The sequence below is a fragment of the Bufo bufo genome, chromosome 6, assembly GCF_905171765.1.
Source record: "Bufo bufo chromosome 6, aBufBuf1.1, whole genome shotgun sequence".
Lineage (NCBI taxonomy): Eukaryota > Metazoa > Chordata > Amphibia > Anura > Bufonidae > Bufo > Bufo bufo.
In genome coordinates this window covers 67487303-67514792 of record NC_053394.1, presented here as the reverse complement: position 1 = coordinate 67514792, position 27490 = coordinate 67487303, and the positions used below count along the sequence as shown (strand labels likewise).

The 27490-nt window shown below is 43.1% G+C and overlaps 1 protein-coding gene across 3 annotated transcripts in view; it reads left to right on the top strand.

Annotated features, from left to right (window-relative positions):
- Positions 1–27490, top strand: part of BTRC (beta-transducin repeat containing E3 ubiquitin protein ligase) — a 225254-nt gene that overhangs the window by 115506 nt on the left and 82258 nt on the right. For 2 of the 3 annotated variants that reach the window (XR_005779466.1, XM_040435099.1), the window contains exon 4: positions 23615–23846. Coding sequence is in view for 2 of the 3 variants with exons in the window: in XM_040435099.1 (XP_040291033.1) it covers positions 23615–23846 (232 nt within the window). In the remaining variant the exon portion in view is untranslated. Of the gene's footprint in view, positions 1–16549; positions 16619–23614; positions 23847–27490 lie in introns of all 3 variants that reach the window. The other variant, XM_040435101.1, reaches the window with a different exon arrangement.

The window sequence follows — 27490 nt, the reverse complement described above, 5'->3', positions numbered from 1 at the left end:
CTTTTCTGCTGCAGCTCAGGAGGCGTGTCCATGCTCTCCCTATCACAGCTTAGGAGGCGTGTCCACTCCGCTGCAGCTCTCTCCCTAGAACAGCTCAGGATGAAACTGAGCATGTGCGGCCTTCTGAGTGAGCCAGACAAGAAATAAAAAAAATAAACAGCAGGTGGCGCTATACAGGTACATTTTATTAAATAACTCAGTGGCTGTGCTAAATTTTTAATTACATCCAATTACAAAGGTATTCAGATCCAGGTGCTGCTTTGAAAACTGTAGAATATTTTTCGTGGGACAATCCCTTTTAAGTACATAACTTTATTTTATTCAGGCCCCAATACCACCATAATCTAAAGTCCCTGCTCTTAACCTCTGTTGTGTTGTCACCTAATCTAGAGCAAAAATTCCCAATAATACATAGGGTATTTCGCTTTGAAGCAGTTATTGATAAGCCATCCATGTCATATTGGAAGGGTTCCGGGACCCAGCGCCCCTTTTAATCAGCTGTTCCGGGGTAGCTCTGGTGCAGGAAGTGCACAGCTTCGTCCATTGTGTAGTGGACAGAGGTAGTTACTGCAGCACTGCTGCCATTCGCTTCAGTGGGAGCAATACTGCAGTAACCAGCTTCCATCATTACACAATAGACTGTGTGGTTCCAGTGTCTAAGCTACCCCCCCAAAAAGCAGATCAATGGGGGTACAGGTTGTCAGAACCCTGACAATCTGAAATTGATGGCCTCTCCTAAGGGGTCTTGGGCTAGGCTGCCATAAAAAGGAGGTCTGCTCTAAGCGCTGTACGGGTATCCTGTGCAGGGAAGAGCAGGAGATCAATTGTCTTATGACAACCAGAGACACCAATCCTGGTCATTTGACCCCTCAGATGCCGTGGTCAATAGCGATCACAGCATCTAAATGGTTTCAGAAGGAGGCGGCTCACTCTTCGACCTTCAGCACCACCACAAGTAAGGTTGTGGGGTGCCAATGTTTTTACACGGCAGTTGGGGGTCCAGTGAAGGCCCCCATTAGGCTGTGCCAGAGGCAAGACCTAATAGGCTGCCTGTCAGTATGCTACTAACAGCATAATACACTATACTACATAAGTAATAAAGTTTCCTCCGGGTTCTCTGGCTTCCTTCCCCACACCAAAGACATACTGATAGGGACCTTAGATTGTGAGCCCCATTGGGAACAGCTTGATGAGCGCTGCGGAATATGTCAGCGCTATATAAGTGCATTAAATAAATTATAAGATATATATTACACACACATAAGGGTAATATTTGAAGTCAGTCTGTGTTGGCATACTTCATGCCACATTTATCAAACATCACATACAGTGTTCCAAATTATTATGCAAATAGGTTTAAGTGTCATAAAGATAACATTTTTGTTTTTTCAGTTAAACTCATGGATGGTATCGTGTCTCAGGGCTCTTTTGATCACTAAAATCAATCTCAAATACCTGTAAAAATTAGTTTGCCAGGTAAGCCGAATTAAAGGAAAACTACTTAAAAAAAAAAAAAATAAATCTTAAAACTCCAGGGAGCATATACAGTTTTAATACTAGTATAATAAGACCTTGTGTAATACTGTAAGAAAATCTATAGCCCGAAGACGTTGTAAGGCTAAGTGTAGATTCTGGTGAAAGGATCTGCTTTTTCCCCCCACAAACAGCTCTGTCTGGAAATGGGCAGGGAGATACTATGGGGGACCTCATCAAGGCTGCTGCAAATTTTTGTGTAAAACTTGCACCTTTTTTACCCCACAGAATCTGGAGGTATGAGCAGCCTCCGCTAGTAGCGTTCCCCAATATTGTAACCAGATGGAGAGGATTATTAATGCCCCCTTCATTGCCGCCATCAGCCATGAAGTATTTCCTATTCGTCAGCTTCTCTCTGCCGCCTTCTCCTTGGTGGATCTTTTTGCCCCCCGCTATGGCAGAATCGCGGGTTATTTCCCGCAGTGTTTGCTCCTGTTTTAATGTCCTACAGCAGCGATTGTACAGAAGCAGCTTATTTTCTTTACAGTACATCTGTTTTCAAGGACATCACATTTAGGGAAACACATTTAACGATTACTTAACAAAATGCTTGTTGTTGTTAATGACATGAGTCAGCAACTTTCTTACTAGACCTGTTTTCTAATGTCTTCTTGTACGGCAGCAAAAAATTGGCCATAAAAGCATGGACTAATTAATGTTACTTGTGAATTTTCATACATTCCCGATTTTGTAATTGAGTCATCCTATAGTTGACTTGTTGTGTTCCTTTTTGGTGCTAATACATCTCCGTAAGTTACACTCGCACAATTTTTTATTTATTTTTATCTCTGACCTGTTAGGAAGGTACATAATGTGATAATTGGAGATGAGCGAATTTCATATTTTGAAATTCGTTCACCTTTAACCAACAAAGTGTGAATTGCGTTATGGATTCCATTACCACGGACCATAAGGCAATTCTATGACAGAATGCATAACGGAATGCCTTTAGAGGTATTCCGTTAATTATTTCCGTCATAATAGAAGTCTATGGGCTGCAAAATGGATCAGTCCCATTTCTGTTATGCAGGAAAGTCCTCTCCTGATCCTGAGTTCTCTCCTGCGTAACGGAAATTGGTCGGATCTGTTTTGCAGCCCATAGACTTCTATTATGACGGAATGAATAACGGAATGCCTCTAAAGGCATTCAGTTATGCATTTCGTCATAGAATTGCGTTATGGCCCGTGGTAATGGAATCCATAACGCAATTCACCTTTAATCAACAAACTAAGTGTGAACGAATTTCATAAGCGGAAATTCGCTCATCTCTAGTGATAATCTTACATTTACATAATGAGATAATCTTCTTACTGTATGTGTGAGTTATAACCTCCCTTTTGTTCCTTAGCTTTGTCATGTGACCAACACTGATCTCCAACTGGGACAGGACGTCAGTTACTTCTCTTCATTATAATGTGGGTAACATTCAGGCTCCCATAGGAATAAATGGAGAAACTGGCCTCCTGGCCTCACATAAGATGCTGTGTTATTTTGGAGAGTCAGAGTGCTGGTCATGTGACACAGCTGAGAACCAGAAGGGAGGTTATAACTCACAAATACAGTCACTGGTAAGATTACCTTCACTACAGTTTACATCATGTACCTTCCTAACAAGTCAGAGAATAAAAAGTTTTGTACAGGGGCTTCTTTAAGGGATTGGTCCATTTACAGTGTAATTGGTCAAAATGTCATGTGCGGTCTTTATTTATTAATTAATTTATTGTATGCACTTATATAGCGCTACTATATTCGCAGCGCGTTACAGACATTAGCATCAAGCTGTCCCCAACGGGACTCACAATCTAAGTTCCCTATTAGTATGTCTTTGGAGTGTGCGAGGAAACTGGAGGAAACCCACGCAAACACGTTGAGAACATACAGACTCCATGCTGTTGTTGCCCTTGGTCAGATTCAAAGCTAGGACCCCACTGCTGCAAGGCACCAGTGCTAACCACTGAGCCACCGTGCTGCCCATGTATGCTCTATATTTGCATACATGACTGTATAATGTCACGTCATGGAGGACCTCGGCTGCCCTGTTGTCAGGAAAATGAGCATACTCACCTGTCATCCTTCGCATTCCTGGGCTGCAAGATTGCGGTGACTGCTTTCTCTGGCTACCTTATATTCTGTGGAGGTGCTGAACAGCAAATTAACTTGTGTGACGTATGCGCAGATACAGGGGATCCCACTGCCTGTATTTGCACACGTGCGTACATTTTCAAGTGCCTGGACAGAATATTAGATAACCAGGACCCGCCAGAGGAAGCAGTTGCATCTTGAAGCCCATGGACGCGGAGGATAACCGGTATGTTTACTTCACTGAAGCCAGGAGCCTACATTATGACAGCTGGGGGACAATATACAGACTTGTTTGTGGCATACATGACTGCCATTTTGACCAATCATATTGCTAATTGGCACAACCCTTTAATCATATTTCCAGGGCCTAACTATCCAACCGAGTCTGCCAGAAAGAGCCGCGTTCTGCCTGACCCTAGCGAGCGCTGACCGATTTTGTAGCAAGTCAGTGGGCACTTGTTTAGCTACATTTGCATGGGGTAACTGAGCACGAGATCATTAGGGTGATCACTCGCCCACATACCCTTTAATTATCTTTGACAGCACATCCCTGTTATGTTCTGATGTGCTGCTGACAACCAAAGATTTTTATACCTGAGTAACAGTTGTGCTCAGCTGAGAAACCAGCTCTCTTGTCTGATTGCTGGGCATTTTTAGACCCGCTAATCGACCGATCATCAGCAGATGTAAAACAGCCTTCAGCCAGGTCATAGACATGAGATAAATGTTGTTTTCTTCCCGTTTTTTGCCTATTTAAAGGGAACCTGTCACCAGTTTTATGGTGTCCTAACTAAGGGCAACATAAATAAGTGACTGATTCTCTTAGCACAATGCTGGGTCACTTTCTTTAATTGACCCAGTCAATCTGCCAACATCTTGTATTGAAAAGCTCCAGCTGATAATGATGTGTCATGAATATTCATGAGCTCCTGACTCTCCCCGCCTACCTGCTGCTGATTGACAGTTTGATTTCCATATGAATCAGCAGCAGGTGGGCAGGGGAGTGGCTATAGCTCTGAATTAAATAAATGCTGGACTCAATGACATCACGCTGGACTCAAATCAGCTCATTAGCATGTGGCATCTTTGTGTGTATATTATGAGGTCACCATCTGTCACACCAGTAAGTGAATACATCTAAGGCACTTTTTAGTAGTTAATGATTGTATATAATTAGTTAGATTATAATCAAATATCCACATGACAGGTTCCCTTTAAGCCCATTCTTTTTTCTCTGCAGAAGAATAATGAGTAGCATTGTTAAAATTTGATCCATCGTGTTGGAATTTTTTTCATGGGCAGTTGTCCTTACAGGGGTTGTGCAAGAATGGGGGGATGAGTTGTTTGGCCACACCTGTAATGGGAAGCTTACTTACCTGCTTCCCAGAGCTGGCTCTCCACTCCTTTTTCTTAGCGGCCTGTGATGCTCCACTGGGCTCCTTCACTGTAAACATCGCAGCAGCCAATGACTGGCCATGACAGTGACCGACTCCCCTTACATGACAAATGTTCACATGACCTAAGGGGAATCGGTCTCCTCCACGGAGTACTAAACATGATCCGTGTGTGGTACACTTGAATCTCATATTTGTAGCCAGTTCTAGGACTATTGGCTTGTTTTCCAGGACCAAGATTGTTGTCTAAGATGGTACCAGTACTCTTAGTCATTGGGACCCTTTCTGGGCCTTAAATAGAACAGTAAAAGGGGTCTCTGCCAGAAGCAGTTATGGAACTTCCCAGTCTGGGGCTAAGCTAGTAAGATGTGAGCTTCATTAGATGAAATATAATTAAAGGGGTTCCCCAGGATTTTTCTATTGATGGGCAATCCTCAGCATAGGTCATCAGTATCTAATTGTTGGGAGTCAGACTTCTGGCACTCCACATATCAGCTGTTTTGATCTCTTCCCAAGCCAGTGATGTCACGTTCATTGGTCATATGGCCTGGTCTCATTCAAGTGAATGGGCGTGAGATGCAATACCAAGCACGGCAACTATCCAGTGGTCTGCGCTGTGCTTGTTAAACCGTGAGGAGGCCTCAGCTCTCACCAGAGCAACGCAGTATTTTCAAACGGCTGATCAGTGGTGCTGCCAGAATTCGGAACTGCACCGATCAGATATTGATAACCTATCAAGAGGATAGGTCATCAATATTGAACTCTTCGAAAACCTTTTTAAATAGAAATGTGGCTAAAGGGGAACTTTTGTGGGCAAATAAGGCGGCCTGAGCATCATTGAAGAGGTCTTGGACCAAGACCATCAATATTCAGGATCTGACATAAAATTTTCTATGAGTTTTTCTTTTAATCATCATTGGACATATCGGTTATTGTAAAAATAATTCTTTTTTTTTTTTCCTTATAAACCTGTGACATTGATGAAGCCTGCTCACTTCTGCATGTAGCTTTCAACCTATTGAGTGTGGTTGAGAAATTGCCATCATTTGAGTCCCTCCAGGGGCGAGCACAGATTAGAAAACATTAGAAAACAGCTGCCATAGACCCATATTAGAGGCAGAGCTGCCAATCACCCGTTGCCTCATAAAACAATATCCCACAATTCATTGCATGACACATGTGGCATAGAACACTGCTAGCCTAGGAATCGATATTGACTGACAGCCCAGGGTGGCCTTGGAATTTACTTTTTTATGCATAAATTGGCTCCTCAGAGATTAGATTTCAAGAGTTTTTGGTGGGTTCCCCCCCCCCCCCCCCCCCCCCCCCCGCCTTTAGTGTGCAATAATAAAATGATTGCAGAATGTTCTAACGGTACAGCACCTCTAGTGACCTGCATATTTTCTAGAGACAAATCAGTTCCATGTCTTTGAAAACGAATTTGTCAACTTTTTCATTTACTCAACTTTTTGGCATCAGCTCGAAAGTGCAGATGACTTGACCATTAGGCTCCATTTGGCTGTTTGCCTATGAAAATGTCTTTTGTGTAGATGTGTTCTTTATGTATCCTTTTCCTTTCACATGGGCATCTGAGTTTTCACATGAATGTTTTTGAGCATTTTTTTTAATCAAGTTTATTTTTAATTTGCCCGGATAATAAAACACTTATATTTTTATTTTTTTTGCTATTTTATGGTTTTGTGATTTGGGATGGTGCTCTGTTATCATGCTGGTGGAAATAGTTAAAATTAACTTCATTCATAGTCTGTACTGAATTCGGTCAACTACTTATGTGCAAATTATTTCTTAAATGGTACAACACTGCAGATTGTTAACGTTAATAAGGCTTGGTCTTGAGTCACAAGTTCTGCAGTGATACTAAAGGAAGTAAGACGTTCTGCTCTTGTTCCGAGTAAAAAGTTGTAAGATGTAAGGTATGCCATGTTACGATTTCATTAAAAAAAATGCTATTTTATTATATTAAAGGGCATCTGTCAGTAGATTTGTACCTATGACACTGTTTGACCTGTTACATGGGCGCTTGGCAGCTGAAGGCATCTGTGTTGGTCCCATGTTCATATGTGCCTGTAGTTCTGAGAAAAATAATGTTTTAATATATGCAAATGAGCCTCTAGGAGCAACGTGGGTGTTACCATTGCACTTAGATTGTCTGCTCTCTCTGCAACAGTCGTGCCCTCTCCACTTTGACGTCTCCTAAAGTCAATCAAAGTGCAGAGGACGTGGCAGTTGCAGAGAGAGCAGAGCCTCTAGGTGTAATGGCAATGCCCCCGTTGCTCCTAGAGACTAATTTGAAAATATTGAAACAGCACTGCGGACACATATGAACATGGGACCAACACAAATGCCTTCAGCTGCCAAGCGCACATGTAACAGGTTAGCCAGTGTCATAGGTACAAATCTGCTGACATGTGCCCTTTTAAGTATGACGTATTCAGCCTGTTTCACACATGCATTATGGCATTCCGATTTTGAGATCCGGCAGAGGATCTCAAAACTGGAATTAAATGGATCCGCGCCATTTAATACATCCAGATGCATCCGTTCAAAACTGAACAAACCGCTAACAAAAAACGGACCTGGCACCATTACATTGGTTTTTATGTTCCGTTTCGCAGACCGGACGCAAAACCGCAGCTTGCAGCGCTTTTGTGTCCGGTCAAAAATACAACAAAACAATGCATCCTGATCAGTTTTGTCCCTGGTTTTGAGATCTTCTGCTGGATCGCAAAACCGGAAGGCCAAAAGGCAAGTGTGAAACAGGCCTTAAAGGGAACCTGTCATGTGGATATTTGATTATAATCTAACTAATTATATACAATCATTAACTACTAAAAAGTGCCTTAGATGTATTCACTTACTGGTGTGACAGATGGTGACCTCATAATATACACACAATGATGCCGCATGCTAATGAGCTGATTTGAGTCCAGCGTGATGTCAGTGAGTCCAGCGTTTATTTAATTCAGAGCTATAGCCACTCCCCTGCCCACCTGCTGCTGATTCATATAGAAAATAACTGTCAATCAGCAGCAGGTGGGCGGGGAGAGTCAGGAGCTCATAAATATTCAGGACTCATCATTATCAGCTGGAGCCATAACTTTTTTATTTTTCCGTTCACATAGCCATATGAGGTCTTGTTTTTTTGCTGGACAAGTTGTACTTTCTAATGCCACTGTTTAATATTACATAGGATGTAGTGGAAAGGGAAAAGAATTCCAAATGGAGTGAAATAAGAAAAAGGCAATTCCGCCACAGTTTTATGTTGTTTTTTTTTTTTTTTTCTTTACAGCGTTCACTATACGGTAAAACTGACTTCTGTTCTCCAGGACAGTACGAAACCGACGATACCACATATGTATAGCTATCTAAAAAAAATTTTTCTTTTCATCACCATATTCTGACCCCCATAACTTTTTATAGTTAGGTCTGTAGAGATGTGTGGTGGTAATTTTTTGTGGGACGATCTGTAGTTTTTACTAATACCATTTTGGGGTGGTGTATGATTTTCTGATCACTTTTTGTTCCGTTTTTTTTTGAGATAAAGTGATGAAAAAACGTATTATTTCTTTTTACGCCATTCACTGTATGGGCTAATTTTTTTTTATATTTTAATAGTTTGGGCGTTTTCGCACGTGGTGATGCCCATGGTGTTGTTTTTTTTTATTGTTTATTTTAATTTTTTTTTTTTTTTTTTAACTTTTTTTTTTTTGTTAGGTTTGTTGTTAGGCAACTTGTAAAGAATAATGGAAAATGGTCCATTATTCTGTACAGAAATTACTATATCCCAGTTCAGTGCTGCCACTTGCTGGCCTGAACTGGGATATATACTAATAATGAGCCTGGAAGCACAGACTCCCGCTCATTATTTGAGCAGGGCACTTTCCAAGATCTCTGCCGGGGAAATGCGCGCCTGACCTGGAAGCGCGTGCTTTCGAGTTTTAGCCTCCTCAGATGCCATGTTAAATGTCCGCGGTTGGCATTACCGTCAATCGCGGACATTAGCTGCGGGTGTCTGCTGTATGAAACAGCAGGCACCCCGCAGCTATGGTGCTCGCTTAACTCCAGAGGGCCATCTTTAAAGATCTGACATCTTGGAATTAAATATCGATGATCAATTCTCATCAGTACCTGACTAAAGGAAGCTGGACCTCAATCAGCTGCTTGACAAGGTGACATTGCTGTGTTTAGTGGCGGTGCTAGGTATTACTGAGCTGCACAAGGACCATGTGATTGATGAATGTGATATTACAGACCTAGAAAGAGGCCACAGTGCTCTGCAACATCTTCATCTACAAACAGCTGACTGTTGGAGGTACTTCTCAAACAGCTGATCGGCAGGGGTCCTGGGTGTCAGACCCCCACCTATCAGATTCTGATGACCTATCCAGAGGATAGATCATCAGTAAAAATATCTTTGAAAAGATAACTCACCATTTGGCAGTCGTCTTTTAGTTGTCAAATACTTTCGTTATCTATTCTAAGACTCTTCTTCCAAGTTGGATTTCCTGGGTGTATTTAGGTGAAATCGGCCCTCAAGATAGCCCGCCACACTTTCCTCGTTTAGTTTGCCTTTTGAGAAGCAACTCAACTGCAACTCATATGGAGCTAAAAGTCAACTCTAGCCCTTCAAGGGCATGCAAAAAAAAAAACAACCTGTATTAATTTTGTTGACGCAACAAGGGACGTGAAAAATGTCATTTACGATTTCTAAAACGCAAAAACAAATCCTTTACGGAAGATTTAAAGACTCCAAAGGACTAGTCTTCAGCTTAAAAACTTCTTGAGTGATGAAACTTAAGTTTTTGGAGTTTGCTGGAAGCCAAGTGCCTAGAGTCCATTAAATCTAGGTGACACACGGCCAGTAATCAGCGCTCTGAGTTTTTTTTTTTGTTTGTTTTTTTTGCAGCCTACAAAGAAACATAAACTCGGTGCTGATTTCTGGCATGTTTTTACTGTCAGTTTCTTCTATTATATTTATCTTACAATTTGCCGGGGGGTGAAGTTATTAAGTTTTAGCAGCAGCCATCTATCAAGTTCACAAGTTAACACGATAAAGGCTCCGTGCCGCTCTGATCCTGGGAATGATGAGCCTCATACGGTAATTAACTAAATGAGAAAGTTAAATCTTACTTGAGAGCTCGGAGAGATGAAAGAGAGGTGTTTGTCAGTTTCTCTGTGGAAATTAGAAGCCGTTTTCTGCAATTCCCGGGACTGCTGCTCTGTCATATTTTACATAACCACTGGGAAAACGTCTTGTAATTAGTGCTGTCATGGAGGGGTTTTTTTCTGCTGAAGGATGTTAGAATAATTCATTAGGTTATCAAGAAAGGCTTATGTCCTGAAATGATTAGCACAGTGAAATTTCAGCCATTAACGGTAACAAGTTTAGAGCTCTCTGCAGTGCTGAGGTACCCGGCTGAGGTTTGTGCGGATCTCGATGATTTCTTATAATTAAACATTATGATGTTTCCCCTTTCACTCTGTCAAGTCTACCACAACCCATTTCGTCCCAGAGAGACGGCTAAGGCCCCCGAACACATGGCGTCTGTGTAGAAACGGAAATTTGATTGCGTGAAGGAAATCATGTTATTGTTATTCAGGTGGTAGGTTTGATTTAAATGCTATGACCGATGATTTGTTTGTGGTCACGTGTTGGTGATGAGAAGCCAGAAGATGTGGTGGTCTACTGGTGACTGAAGGTGCCAGTAATATACTGTAGAAGTTTACAAGATTGACGTGTATGGTTAAAGGGGTTGTGCAGGCGATATACACTCACCTAAAGAATTATTAGGAACACCTGTTCTATTTCTCATTAATGCAATTATCTAGTCAACCAATCACATGGCAGTTGCTTCAATGCATTTAGGGGTCTGGTCCTGGTCAAGACAATCTCCTGAACTCCAAACTGAATGTCAGAATGGGAAAGAAAGGTGATTTAAGCAATTTAGAGCGTGGCATGGTTGTTGGTGCCAGACGGGCCGGTCTGAGTATTTCACAATCTGCTCAGTTACTGGGATTTTCACGCACAACCATTTCTAGGGTTTACAAAGAATGGTGTGAAAAGGGAAAAACATCCAGTATGCGGCAGTCCTGTGGGCAAAAATGCCTTGTGGATGCTAGAGGTCAGAGGAGAATGGGCCGACTGATTCAAGCTGATAGAAGAGCAAAGTTGACTGAAATAACCCCTCGTTACAACCGAGGTATGCAGCAAAGCATTTGTGAAGCCACAACACGCACAACCTTGAGGCAGATGGGCTACAACAGCAGAAGACCCCACCGGGTACCACTCATCTCCACTACAAATAGGAAAAAGAGGCTACAATTTGCACGAGCTCACCAAAATTGGACTGTTGAAGACTGGAAAAATGTTGCCTGGTCTGATGAGTCTCGATTTCTGTTGAGACATTCAAATGGTAGAGTCCGAATTTGGCGTAAACAGAATGAGAACATGTATCCATCCTCTGATGGCTACTTCCAGCCGGATAATGCACCATGTCACAAAGCTCGAATCATTTCAAATTGGTTTCTTGAACATGACAATGAGTTCACTGTACTAAAATGGCCCCCACAGTCACCAGATCTCAACCCAATAGAGCATCTTTGGGATGTGGTGGAACGGGAGCTTTGTGCCCTGGATGTGCATCCCTCAAATCGCCATCAACTGTAAGATGCTATCCTATCAATATGGGCCAACATTTCTAAAGAATGCTATGAGCACCTTGTTGAATCAATGCCACGTAGAATTAAGGCAGTTCTGAAGGCAAAAGGGAGTCCAACACCGTATTAGTATGGTGTTCCTAATAATTCTTTAGGTGAGTGTATATTGATGACCTATCGTCAGGATAGGTCCTCAATATCTGATCGGTGGGGGTCTGACACCCCCACTGATCCGCTGTCTGAAGAGAAGGCGGCGCTCTGTGCGAGCGCTGCTTCCTCTTCATTACACTACTCGTCATCTCCTCTGGAGCACTGGTATGGTGTAATGACAAGTACTCGCTCCATTCAAGTGAAAGGAGCGAATACTTCTAGACTGCACCACTGGAACTGCCGTCTCCTCTTTAAACAGCTGATCGGTGGATGTGTCGAGGGTGCCTCCAAGCAGATGTTGATGACCTCTAAGGAAAGTTACTCTAAGACCGACGCTCTCCAATGTAGTCTGAATAAACGAGTATGGATTTGGTTTTGGTCGTCTTTGGACAAAAACCTATTGAGTGCTTTAAAGGGATTGTCAGGGATCAAAATAAAACGGGGCAATGATGGGAAATTTTATAAAATTCCAGTCATTAAAGGGAACCTTTCACCTCGGTTGTGCCGTTCACACTGCCCACAGTACCTTTTTCATATGCTTATGGTACTCTGGAAGTAGCTCTTAACTTTTTTCTAATTTGTAAATGCTCAGAAAATCCACTTTTATACTTGTTACTTCCAGGAGCTTTTTCAAGGCAAGGAGGCCAGCACTGTCCTCCTAGAAGTCAAGGTTTCCTGCTCACCTCCTGCATCTTAATTGATGATCTGTCTGGCAGAGAACGTCATACCCTGGTTTCATGAGGTCCCTCGCAGGCTCCGTATGGTCGCATTTCCTGCGCATGCTCAGTGGGTGTACTGCTCCTGGCATAAAGTCTACATTGCACATGTTCCATCTAAGGCTACTTTCACACTGGCGTTTTGGTTTCCGTTTGTGAGATCCGTTCAGCCCCAATGCCTTCTGAATGGATAAGGATCCGTTCAGAATGCATCAGTTTGGCTCCGTTCAGCCTCCATTCCGCTCTGGAGGCGGACACCAAAACGCTGCTCGTTTTGGTGTCCGCCTGACGATACGGAGCCAAACGGATCCATCCTGACTTACAATGTAAGTCAATGGGGACGGATCAGTTTCCACTGACACAATATGGTGCAATTGAAAACTGATCCGTCCCCCATTGACTTTCAATGTAAGTCGGGACGGATCCGTTTTTACTTAGACTTTTTTTTAAAAGAGTAATGCAAACGGATCCGTACCTGAACAGATACAAGCGTTTGCATTATAGGTGCGGATCCGTCTGTGCAGATACAAGACGGATCCGCACCGAACGCAGGTGTGAAAGTAGCCTAAGCTGGGTAATCTCACTGACAAAACATAGCCTGCTTCAAGGGGGTAATATCTCCAAACCTGGGGTGCCTATGACAGTAGGGACTCTATGTGCCTCATTACAGTTTTTAGACTTTTGGCTAGCTTTATCTTCTTCTCCTGGAGGCGAGGAGCACTACTGCATGTGTTCTATAGGTGAAGAACAATAAAGCAATAATTATAAATTATTTTATGTTCAAACACTGTAGATTATTAATTTAGATCTATTGTAGTTATAAATTCGTATTTTACAGTGGAATTAGTATTTTGTGTGTGTATATATGTGTGTATGTATGTATATGTGTGTGTATATATATATATATATATATATATATATATATATATATATAATATTTGATTTATTTATTTATTTATTTTTAAATAAGAAACTGTAATCGGTAATGTGATTCCCTTGTAATATGTGTGTATAGGCCCTAGGTCCAGTTTTATAGAAAATGGGGCACTGGAACACAAACATTTTTTGACCGTTTTTTTTTCTTCAAAATGTCATCTTGCTTTATATTGTCATACAGTGCCAACGTCCGTGCCCAAACAATATTAACTATCCAAATACGGTACTGCCTGTAGAACCCACATTACACTGCAATTCAGTTCCCAAATAATCCCACCACATATTGCTAAATAACACTGGTGGGTTTTAGTTTGCTCCTTAGGCTTTTGTCTTCACGGTGCCCCTGAAATGAGTGCAGTACAGTTACCCAGTTTGGTAATTGAGACGCCTGTACTTTTTAATAGTGACTTCTTGTTCTCATGGCTTGTAGCCAAACTGAATATGGCCTAAATTGTAAAACATTTAATAAACAATAGTTTTCAGTCAATTGAAAGGGAGAAGAATTGGCAGGTTCCTAGTATTTTTCTTTTCCAAGCAGACATTCACTTTTTTTTCATCCTTTTTCTTGTCTTCAATGCAGAAAGCCCAGGCTTCACTAAACTGTCTTCTCATTTGTCCTGTAGCCAAAAATGGTGAATTCCCAAAGTAAATGGACCACTGTTTTCTCTTCCAGATTTTAAAAGACTCTTTCAGGAGCTTACAAAATATCTTGACAATAAAGTAATGGTTCTCTTCTTTTCTAGTGGTTTGCATGTTATGTCTGAAGTGACTGGGTCTGTACTTTGTTGACAGTTTAAGAGACCTCTGTAGAGATTTTTGCTCTGAAAAACTTTCTGATGGCAATTGTAGTCTAAGAAGTTTTCAGAAAATGTTGGACGGATCCCACCTCCTTTTTCAGAACATCCTATGGGTATTGTGATTTTCTGCTATGCAATGTACTGTAAAGTGAGAAATGGTGGACCAGTGACCATGGACGGTGTCTGGCAGTAGGGTGGATGCACTAAAAGCAATGTATCCAAGGACATATATAGAGAAAAGAAAATCCAGAGGCAGAAAAACTAAAAATGAAACCCTACAAGGTAATTATGGGATAACAAGACTCTCAGTTGCCCTCCTTGTAGAAAAGGAGGGCACATGACTCTCTATGAAGCTTCCCTCTAAATATCTTCATCCTTTTCATGGTGAGATGTGAATGGTGCCATCATGGCATGGGACCTCCCATCCTAAGGAAACAAAAGAACCATAGAATTGTCTACATGTACCTAAGCTCTCAAGCATAACTGTACTTTTTTGGATGTGTATATTATGTCCTAGAGATAGGTACATCACCATCTCAATCATATTTAGCTACATTTGGGACTGGTTTGTCAGTTTATTAAAAACCCAATATAGGCTTACGATATTGACCTTTTGCCTTCAAGCTATTTATCATCAACCTCAAGGTTCCTATTTCCTGTACATAAGATACAGTAAGCACAATGATGAGTATACAACATGACCTATAAAAACCTACGGATTAGTAGGTGATCATCCCATGCTTGTGGTAATTTCATGGCACAGTACGCTATCCATATACAAGAAAAGAGCAGAGCAGTTGTCCTCCTAGACCTTTTGTGTCTCCTTAGAAGCGGTGGTGTAAATAAGTAATGTTTATCCCTTGTTTCTTTATGTAGAGTTATTCATTTATTTGCATTGCTTGGTGACATCTCATGGTTATTAGTATGACAGGATATCTGGGCTTCTTGATTGTACCAAATGCAGCAAAGCTTGCTCATAGTTAATCCAACATGGATTTACTACAGGATGAGGCCTTCAGAAATCCAAGGCTGGCATGCAGATTTCTGCACAGATGTGCAGTCTGAAGTGTCGTGGATCCAGACAAGGATTAGCTCCCTTGTCATTCAGTAATTTTTTCTTTTTTTTTTACCGTGATGCAGCCAGAAATCCACACCAGAATTTTCCATAGCTTGTCAATGGGTTTGAGAAAATCCCTTCACATGCATTAGATGCATAATGTCAAAGGATTTGGTGCAGAATCCATGCCAAAATCTGTGTGAAATCCGACATGTACCAATGGACCCTAATGCTGGGTCCAGACGTGGCAGAATGCTGCGGCAGTTTACAGCGTATTTCATGTAAATGGGGTCAATGCAGAAAAACAAATCCTAACATGTTCTATCTTTGTCCGTTTTTTCCTAGAAATGAATGGGTCTATGGGAAAAATAGACGATACACAGATTTTATTTGTGTGCAGTCAGTTGTAGAACAAGCAGTCCTATTGTCAGTCTGAAAGTGTGGTGGAGTAATAAATACTGCTAGATATTTCATCATCCAGCATGAGCCGTGGCTCCATTCTGTAAAAGTGAGGCGCTCTGTTAACCCGTGAAATCTGTTCATTGCTAGCCCCTGGTATTCAAGATGTCGAGGGTTGGAGCTTGAACTTAACCCAGACAAAATCTTTTACTTGGATGCCTCTTCACATCTACACTTAAGACACAATGGGCTCCAGTTAGCCTCGCCCCTTTACCGTGTAAAGCGTGTAACACTCGAAAGTCCAGAAGTATCAATCAGGTTGAACACCCTACTGTTTCGGCACACATGTTGCCTGGAAATTTCAGGTCAACCAGTATAGTAGGATTGAAGGTTTTAGAAGACGAGCAGCACCAGGATAGATGTTTTATTGACCAGCTCATTTTCGGTCTCCCAGTGGAGGACATTAATGGACCTGGGAACTTACTGCCAGCTCTGAAAGCAGAGCAACCATGCGTAAAAGTGCCCTAGATAATAGAGATCCTTTTTTGACTTTTTGTGCAATATCAATGCACACCTCTTCTTTGGTGAGATACCTTTTTTCTTTGAAACCGTTAAAGATCCTATAAGGAATAAACTCTTTGAAGGTAATTTTTGGTGCAGTCTCTGAGAACCTATTACTCATATTGTGATTAGTGTCTACACGGTGTATACTGTAAGCTTTAATTTGCTGCACCAGCTACTGTATCTGTAATTGAAAGTTAGATCGTAAAATCTATTCTCTAACACTACTGTCATTAACATCCTAGATTGGTATCATCACTAAAACTCTCTGAAGCATTTCCCACAGCCATCGAACTCACTGACCTGCTTTACCAGTTAAGTGGTGCCTACTCCTCTCAGCGAAAAAATAATACATTACAGCTTATTTTTACCTGTCAATCAAGTACTACTGATAAAGAAACACATGCATATATAGTGGGAAAAAATGAGAAAATACTAATTTATGGGGAGGGGGGGTTAAGTTTTGTTTTAATTAAAAATATATATATATAAAAACCATCAGGAATTTGCCAGTCCTAGTGTAGTTTTAAGAGCAGATGTGGCAGCTTTGTATGGAGGCTAGTCCACTCTCCTGTTAGACTAAGTGGCACAAAAACATTGGGGTGTTTGGCTAAAAGAGTCCATGAGAGAATACATGAGTTATGAGTCTGCTGTATTCATGATGGGAGCACTTCTCCCATTGCTTCTGCCCTTGTCAATGCCCCCAACTAGCATGGATACTACCCCGAATTGGGGTGCTTATTGCTCACAGTGGGCAAGGATAGCTACAAACACAGTTTTTCCCTTAGGGTTTGATGTGTTAGCATGTTGTTTCATGTTCATGGCACTTTCTTCTTGGAACTCTGGTCCAAATTCATGTTAGGTTTATTGGCTTTTGTAACGGATCTCCTGGCACCCCGACCGGGTACCTCCGTTGATAAATGCTCCCAGTGCCTCCCGAGGACTCCAAGCACTCCGCTCGACACCGATACCACCACAGGAACCAGGAACAGGAACAGCTCTTACAAGAGCTAGGAGTAATAGCCAGGGGAGTATACACGTATAGCAATCCCCACACAAATGAGACGAGGCTCTATGTTGAGTGTAAAACAGAACTCTTATTGAGGGCTACCCGCCCGTATTTTATGCAGGTCCCCATCTGGTGGACACTCCCCTAGGGGACCAGATGGAAGACTGTGACACAGGACAGATATGCAGCAATTCAGGATACACAGACACAATACATCCCCACAATGCATCATGGTTTCCTCCTCTCTGCCCTGGAGACACCCGAGGAGCAATTCAATTATCTCTCAGGACAAAGGGAAATCGCCAATACACATGTGGGGACAACAGGACAGAAATCACCATTTAAACATACAATGTCACAACCCTTACAGTAAACACAGACATTTAACATATCCCCAGATAGCTCAAGTCTGAGTGCATATTATTAGGTCAATGGCACTCAGACTACACGAATACAATAAAATCGACATGGAGCCAAAGTCTTTTATTTCACGAACAGGCTCCATGGCATAGCTATCTGGGTACCCTCACATAACATACAATACAATTCTGTCACACACCTCAAAACCCCACATTTACCCATAATGTATACATCCATGGATAGCTCTGATCTGGGTGAACAACATATCCAAAAATCACCCAGATCCGAGCAGGGATTCCCGAATTCCATGGAAGTCACATTTGGCCGACCGCAAGCATGGCTTTCCTGCCCAAAACAGTTCCACAGATTTAAGCTGTGCGGCTGGAATGTCTTCTCCTTCAAAGTTAGTATGGGCCATAATCCTGAGGCAAGAGGCTGGCAAACAGGCCCCTCCAAAACCCAGTGGCGAGGTTATTTTCGCCACACATCTCCCCCTCCCAGGGAAGACTAACCAGATACCTGACCTCACGCTGGTCGGTACCTGAGTTAGTCTGGCAGCCCATCCACAACCAAATACTAGACCTGTTGAATTTTGTAGCCTGTCTCTGTCCAGTGAGTCCACCAAGGTTATGTTGGTAGCTGGTACTCCCGGTCTCTGTGTTGCTCCCTGGCTTGGAGTGGAGGTGCTTTGTGGCCAGGGATCAGCGGTACTCTGCCCTGGTGCCAGCGCTACCACGGAAGAAGCCTGGTTGGAGTCTGGTTGTTGGAGGGGGAGACCGACTGTCTCCCCTTTGGCTAAACAGCTCTGTTGCTGGGGGACAGGACCGACTGTCCCTACCCCCTGTGCTGTAAGTGCAGAGACCACGGTCCCATCTGCACTGTTGTGGGGCTTACTGTCTCCCCCTGGTGCGTTAAGCTGCCGCTGGGGAGAGGGGGTAACAAGCTCCTCTTCCATACATACTTCCAGCCGCTGGGGAGGGCGACCGACCGTCTCCACTCCCAATACAGTGTCCTGTTGCTGGGGAAAGGAGACTGGGCTCTCTATTCCCTGCTGGACACTCTGCCGCTGTGGGACAGGACCGACTGTCTCTGCCCCCTGTAACTCCGCCTGCCGCTGGGGAATGGAGACTGGGCTCCCAATTCCCTGCAGGACCGGTGGAGAGACCTCGGTCCCATCTCCACCCGCACCCTGGGGTTCTTCCCAGAAAAACTCCACAATATCTTCCCAGCTGAAGAGGTCTGGCTCTGGGTCTGTCACTCTGCTCTCCTGCTGAGCCTTCTCACTGGAGTGGAACAGCTGCTGGTAGCCCTGTTCCAGCTCCATCTCCCGGGTCACCAGGTGGACCAGGTCCTGCTCAATCTCATGAGTGTCCTCCCAGTCATACCTGCTCTCCCGCCACTCAAAGAGGTCCCTGAACCGGGCTTGTGTAGGGCTCCCAAACTCCAGCTCTGAAAAAGTCTCCCATAACAAGCCAGGACCATCAAACTCCTCTCCCTCTGGCTTGTCATGCTCAGCTGTCCTGGGTAGGTACTGTGCCCCATACTACCAGAGCGCCTGGTAGGCATCTTCCAGCCACAGCTCCTGCCATGCTAGGTGTTCCAATTTCTTTACCCATTCCTCCCGGGGATGCTCTCCCAGGAAGGGCATCCGCAGGGCTACTCGCTTCTGCAACCGCTGGTCTTCCGTGGGGAGTCTCTCATCTCGCATATACTCCACAATACCCAGTGCCTGGTACCAGATGCCTTTGCGGACTGCATCTCGGTCATCCATGACACCCTCATCGTACTCCACTGCTGTTTCCATTCTGGTGCTGTCAGGGTCGCTGTACTAGGACATGCGTTGCCCTCAAATTCTAAAATCCATGTAATGGTGTCTCCTGTAGCTGTCCTTCTGGCTGTGGGAACGATCCCCAGGAGATCCGTTACAGCTTCTTATGAAGTTTACTTTAGTATATTAGTACTAAGGAATAGGGAGATCGGATTGTGACCCAAAGCTGAATAATCGTTCCCCCGACACAGCCATACACATTTCCATCCGTATTGCCCGGTACAGTTCTTCAAACCGCCCATACACGTTCAGTGACACTGGAAACAATATTTTCTGGGATCATTCTTTCATGAAAAGATAATTGATGGACTAGGGGCTATCGGGTGAATATTTTCAGCACAGCAATGATGATTGACTTAGGCTTTTTCCACATCGGCGTTAAGCAGATCCTGCCGGCTATTCCGCCCAGGAACAGCTTGACGGATCAGTCACTGCCGGACGCTGATGGAACTCCATCCGGCCCCTTTCACTATAATGGAGACTGGCGGAGATCCGGCGGCAACCTGCAAATATGCCTAGGAGCCGCCGGCCAAATACCACCGCACGCAGCGATATTTGTCAGGCCGCTTCTCTGCATATTTTCCAGCTTGCAGCCGAATCTCCACTGCTTCCTGTTACAGTGAATGGGGCTGGATGGAATTTCGGTAAGCTGTTGCCGGCCGGAATAGCCTGCTGAATCGGCCTGCTGCACAGATGTGAACCAGGCCTCAAATAATTGTTCATTGTTAAGTTGTATGGGGCGAGCAATCATTTCGAGTGAAATCCCCTATTTTGATAAATTTTAAATAATGCTTAAAGGGGTGTCTGTCCCTTTTTTAAAAGAAAAATGTTTAAAAGAAATGGTCAGGAAACGATTGAATACTGCACCTTCCCAGCACCTAAATCTCCTATCCCAATGACTGCTGAGTCTTTGTGGTCATGTACCACTTGGGGATTCTTTGCAGATCCATTGTAACAATGCCTAAAACGGACAAGAATAGAACAAATGAATAGGTCCGCATCCTATCTGCAAAAAAAAACAAAAAAAACGGAACGGACATGGAAACAAACAACGTTAGTGTGCATGTAGCCTAACGCAAAGAAAAAAGTGACTTTAAAATGTTTGTGACTTCAGAAGTAACTTTTTTTATTTTTTTTGCCCTCGCTACGGGGTGTGGGAACGGAAAGTGGCGTGGCCAACACCAGAGTTAACTTTATCTTTATTTACACCTGTTTTCTACGCACTGTTTAGGTGCACGGACTACCGGAGGATTCGCCTAATTTTATGACAAGGCTCATCATACATTTGGTACATCCTCCAGCAGCGCAGGGAATATCAAGACCGGTGCAGAAAGTCTTGATGAATCTCGTACTTACACCATTGCAGGAAACTTTAACTTGACTTTTTCAATGGCTTTTTTTGTGTTAAGTGTCAGTTAAAAGTTTGTTGCAACTGTGTATTTAACACGTTAAGGGTTTATTCACACGACCGTGCCGTGTTTTGCGGTCCGCAATTAATTTTTGCGGGGCCACGGAACGGAGTGCTGTCCGCATCATTTGCGGCCTAAAGTGTATGGGTCCACACCCGAGCCGCAATAAATGCGGCTCGGATGCGGACCAAAACCACGGTCGTGTGAATGAGCCCTAACTATGAAGTTTAATGTCTGGGATTTTTTATATTTTTTATAAATGGATGCAGATCACTACACTGTCCTCCAACTTGCTTTCATTGAAAGCAGACCCCAAATACTTAAAGGGGTTGTCTCACTTCAGCTAATAGCATTTATCATGTACAGAAAGTTAATACAAGGCACTTACTAATGTATTGTGATTGTCCATATTGCCTCCTTTGCTGGATGAATTCATTTTTCCATCACATTATACACCACTGCAGGGGTTATGACCACCCTGTAATCCAGCAGCGGTGGACGTGCTTGCACACTAAAGAAAAAAGTTCTAGCCTATGCGCACTCCCGTGGACCCGACCAGCGCTTTTTCCTGTAGTGTGCAAGCACAGCCCCCTCTGCTGGATTGCAGGGTGGTCGTAACACCTGGAAACGGGCAGTGTATAATGCGATGGAAAAATGAATCCAGCCAGCAAAAGAGGCAATATGGACAATCACAATACATTAGTAAGTGCCTGGTATTAACTTTCTCTACATGATCAATGCCACTCGCTAAAGTGAAGTATAAAATGTTCTATGGCGCTCCAGGAATGTTTTTCAATTGCTTTTAATCTAAGGTAATTCATTTCCATACAATGTTCATATCCAGAACAGTTTTAGTCGAATAAAGCCTCATTCACACGTCCGTGCTCAAATCCGTGAGCAGGTGGTCAATGAAGGGTCCGTGTGTCCGTTTTTTGCTGTCCGTGTTGCATCTGTGTTTCACCGACACTAAACAGCTGCATTTTTTTTTTAAAAAAGCATCTCTTAATGATCTGTGAAACACGGACGCAACACGCATGGCATCCGTGATTTTCACAGACCCATAGACTATAATGGGCGTGAGGGATCTGGGAACACTGATGTGTGAATACACACATTTAAATGAATGGGGACGTGTGCTGTCCGCAGAGAACTCGTACAGCACACATCCGTGAAACACTGAAGTGTGAATGAGGCTTAAGCCACATATAATAGCCAAACGTTTTGGTCAAGGGATGACCTTTTTCAAAGGATTCTGTGGCTGTAGGGAAGAACGCTATGGCTCTGAATGTAACTTCCATTTCATTTGAAGTATTATTGCAATATACTCTCTCTCTGGTAGCGCCCCCTGCTGTTTATCCTTCTGGTTCATCTTCTCCTGTATTCAGAGGTGGACTAGCATGCTCAGTAGCTTCTGTGATCTCTTCTGCCCAGTGGTGGCATGGTGATTTTTAGGGTACTTTCACACTTGCGGTAAAGTTTTCCGGTATTGAGTTTCGTCACAGGGGCTCAATACTGGGGGGAAAAAAAGCTTCAGTTTTATCCTAATGCATTCTGAATGGAGAGCATTCCATTCAGTATGCATCAGTGTCTTCAGCTCAGTCACTCTTACGGTATTTGGCCGGAGAAAATACCGCAGCATGCTGCAGTGTTTTCTCCTGCCAAAATTCCGGAACACTTTCCGTTGAAATGTATTAATGCCGGATCCGGTACCAATGCCGGATCCGGAAAACCGGATCTGTTTTCCCAATCTGCACATGCGCAGACCTTTTAAAAATGTGAAAAAAAAATTAATACTGCATCCGTTTTCAGATCCGGTGTTTCAATGCATTTGTCAGCCGGATCCGGAAACAAATGCTATCAGTTTGCATACGGATTTCTGTATCCGGCACGCAGTTCCAGCAACGCAAGTGTGAAAGTACCCTTAGTGATGCGGTCCAGACACATTTCATTCATTCCTCCTTCTAAATTCGTAAAAATGTATAGTTAGATCTCTCCGGTGGAGAAGGAAATTATGGAGGCATTTCATTTCCTATGTATTTGAGGGACTTTTTTCTCTGCTGGGGAAGAAGGGCTTCACAGAAGGTAATTGTAATGCGTTGATGCAGGTGCTGGAGGAGCTACAGCCCACCAACAGAAAGGGAAGAAAATCTTCTAGATAAAGTGAACAAATCTGTGGGATAATGCCTTTAAGTGACAGACGCATTTCTTCTTTATCCCGCTATTTTTGTTTTATTTTTAGCTTCTATAGGTATATCTATAAAAACCATCCGATTTTGGGACCCAGGCGTTTGCGCCATCCTGACCTTTGTCTTCATGCATACCAGCCTCCCACGGAAACATATTCATAGCCCAGTACTAAATTGTTTGCAAGCCTCTCTGTGGAAGAACATGAAATTCATTTGAGTACATTAAAGTGTCACTCTGGGTTCCCATTTAACAGTCTCTGGTATTTTATGTGCACTTCCAGCGTCGGTGGTAATGTCCTTTCCGAGTTCCTTGCAAGGATGTTCGGCTGTTTTCTGGCTGACAGAGGCAAATAGATACTCCCTGTCAGCCAATTTATACGTCTGAATCTTTTTTTCCCCTGTTGTGTAACAGATGTATTTCCTGGATTTATGCGTGCCCGAGTTGTGTGTCATGTACGATTGCTTTTATCTTCATTTTCATTATTTATTTATTTTTATATTTATTTCTTTTTCCGCAGACAAAACTTGCCAATGGCACTTCCAGCATGATTGTGCCCAAGCAGAGAAAGCTTTCCGCAAACTACGAGAAGGAAAAAGAGCTTTGCGTCAAGTACTTTGAGCAGTGGTCGGAGTGCGACCAGGTGGAGTTCGTCGAGCACCTGATCTCTCGAATGTGCCACTACCAACATGGACACATAAACACATACCTTAAGCCAATGCTACAAAGGGATTTCATCACTGCTTTGCCAGGTAAAGTATTCTGCTTGCTCTCCACCAGCTGCTGAGAAATGTCCAAAAAATTGCTTGATCGTTTAGATCAAGTTCTTGTGTTCAAAAAATGTTGGTGGCACGTTTTTCATTGTCTTTTACAAAGAGAACACGTTTGAGGCGAGCTTGTACAGGGGTAGGTTCAGTGGCCAACAGATTATCTTCTGAGAGCAAGATTTCAATGAAAGAAGGCAGATAATGGACCCTGAACAATACATCATGAGCACAGCTCAACTTCTCTTCCCCCTCCCTGCACAATGGCAACTACTCATGACCTAGGGCAGTGATGGTGAACCTTTTAGAGACAGAGTGCCCAAAACTGCAACCAAATACCCACTTATTTATCGCAAAGTGCCGACACAGCAATTTAACCTAAATACCAATATAAAATATCTTTCATGTCCTTTATCATTTATCTATAATAGATTAATAGCCTACATTCAGTGTGCTGCCTGTGCTGTTTATAGTGTGTCCTGGGGATGATGAATGGCAGGAAAAGTCTAAAGCATATTGCTATGACATAGACTTTTTCCAGGGCGTGGGTGCCCATATAGAGGGCTCTGAGTGCCGCCTCTGGCACCCGTGCCATACGTTCGCCATCACTGACCTAGGGCATGCACACCACACTCTCCCATAGCACTCAGTACGTTGTTTCTTACTTAGTGTCACTGTGCTTTAACAAAACTTTTTATAGGTTCTAGGGACACATAAAAAGTTTTGATCAGTGGGGGTCTTAGCGTTGAGACCGCCACCGATCTCTACAACGAGGGGAGAGAAGCACTTGCTTAGCTTGTTCTTTCTCCTCGCTGCAGGAAGCAGGACGGACACGATAGAAAGACTATGGGCTCGCCTCATGCAGTGACGAGAGAGCGCACTAAGTGAGCGCTTTTCTCCCCTTGTTCTAGGGATTGGTCAGGGTCTCAGTGGACAGACCGCCACCAAGCTAAACTTTTGATGTGTCCTCTAACATATCAAAAGTTTTGTTAAAACACAGTGAACCTTTAACCAACTCAATACATGAGATAGATGTCGGGTAAATGAAGGAAATCAAACATGCTCCGTCCATAACTTGTTGTCGACTGATGATGCAGCAGGCTGTCATCTCATAATGACGAACTGCAGGAGCATTTAATGGAAGAGACTGATTGGGGACCTTCCTTTGATCGTGTCATAGGGATGCAGAGCCCATGCCTTGTATGAGCAGATAACGCAGGGAAGGAATGAAGGGCTGCCTATCCATATTACCTGTCGTAAGAGCACACGTGGATATGCTCTAATAACTGCCTCTGTATTGTTAGTACAGAGGCTATTGTACAGGCATAAAAATATTTTTCAGTACATTATTTTAAAAAAAGGCTAATTAAAATGTCAAAATTAGAAATCTATTAGAAAGTGATAAAACTAAGTGTAAAAGTAATTAAAACAAAAAAAAACTGAAAGTGAGCCCACAACACTTTCCTAATTGCCATAACCAATTCAAACAGCTGACTGAGGTGCCAAGTGTCAAATCCACAGCAATCTAATTAGTGGCCTATTTTAAGGGTAGCACATCGGTTTTAAAAAAACCTGGTCCATACCTGCCCAGAGAGAGTCAACAATTTTATCGATTATTTGCTCTATGTAGTCAAGAATGGCATTTAACTTGTATACCATATTTTTTAGACTATAAGACACACCTAGGATATAGGGGAAGAAAATAAAATTATTTTCAGTAGACCCCCAACTCCATCAGTCCTCTGTATCAGACCCCATTCCTCTTCAGAGCAGACCCCCAAGCTCCAACAGACCCCAATTACTATGTAGACCTCATATCAGATCACCATTCCTCCTCAGATCAAACCCCAACCTCCATCAAACTTCAGATCAGGACCCCATCAACCTCAGGATCATACTCCCATTTCTCCTCGGACCTCAGATCAGATTGCCAAGCTCCATAAAAAAAAAGAAAAAAAAAATTCTCCTGCACTGACACTCGCCACTCCCTGGTCTTCTGCCAGCCTAGCGCTGCACTGTGACATCATACTGCGCATCTATGTGTACTACGTCCTGACGTTGTAAGCAGTCAGGACGTGCAGTGCGGTGCCCAGAAGAAGATAAGGAAGTACAGCACTTCACTCACCCCTCCCCGTGCCTCCTGCATACTAATACCATTAGCATTCACACTATAAGACGCACTGCCCTTTCCCCAACCCTCCTTCCCGGCTTTTGAGGGGGAGTGTGTGTGTGTGTGTGTGTATATGTGTATATATATCTATCTATCTATCTATCTATCTATCTATCTATCTATATATATACACACACATATCCGTTGTTCCCTTTATTATTCTTCATCATTGTCCTCATTATTATCTGTAACTAGTAGTCTATACATCCCGTCTCATGTTTGTGCTAGCGACAACACGTGTTATATCACACAGTATGATCTATTTTCATATTATAGGTTACTATAGTCAAATGACGTCTCTTTCTCCTTCAGAATATGTCAGCGTCTTTATTTTCTGCCAGATGCACCAACACGTTTAAAGTGATGGCTTTGTTTCTGGCCAGCAGATGGTTAAACTGAAGCTAGTCTGTCTCAACAGAAGCCAAGTCTCACACTGAGATATTAAGTTTTAATGGCGTTCATATGCACAGTCGGATGTCAGCTGGGTTGGGTGGCTAGGGGCCAGTTGTCCCTCTGGGCTGGTGAGATTTAATGATTTAAGCCCCTGGGGAAGGCCACTTGTCCGCTACAAAAACAGATGCAATAAAGCTTTTCAGCAGCCCAGAACCTCTCGGGAAGCTGATGTGTCAATCATATGTTTTATGATGTGGCTGATTACATGAAACGCGTCGTTATTCAAGAGGTTCTGCTGCAGAGGGGTCCCTTTATACTGGGAAGGGAAAGAGCGTTACATGTACAAGCAGGGATGTTATACCGGGGTGTTCACGAGGACAGTGTTCCTGTCCTTGGTATATGCATGTTGCTATTAAACCGCACGTGTGTTTCCATATTTATTATACTGTATGGAGTGTATACAGCGGACTTTCTGCTGTTTATTTTCAGATGGAAAATCCACAGTATTGTACTAATTTCACCCATATGCATGTAAAATATCGCTGCAGAAATTGACATGCAGATGCATAGGGTGAGATCCACAGCAAAATGGACTACGAATCTACATTGGATCTTTTTCCGCAGCAATTTACATTACGTGTGGCTGTACCCTAAGGGTGCGGCCACATGGGGCATATTTTCCAAAAATGTTACTGCTTTTATTTGTTGTGCAATTCACCCTATGCATTGTAAAGGGCGAACTCCACGGTGATCTTATACACAGCATCTGGGCGAGATTTGGTAAAATCTCATCCACTTTACAGCTACTGTAAATGTTGCAGAAAATCCACAGCATATTCGCCTTGTGTGGGTCTCATCTCCACTGATGCTGGATTAAAGTTACTTTAATGTATATATGTATATTATGCCAAAGGATGCACACAACTCTCTATACATGTGCGGTGCGGATTGAGGAGACTGTGCCATTGGCAGCAGGTACCAGATGACACTGCTGCAATGGCCGGGAACAGAAAGAACTCCGATCCTGGCTTTATAACCCTTTAACTGCCATGGTCCATAACGAGTTATT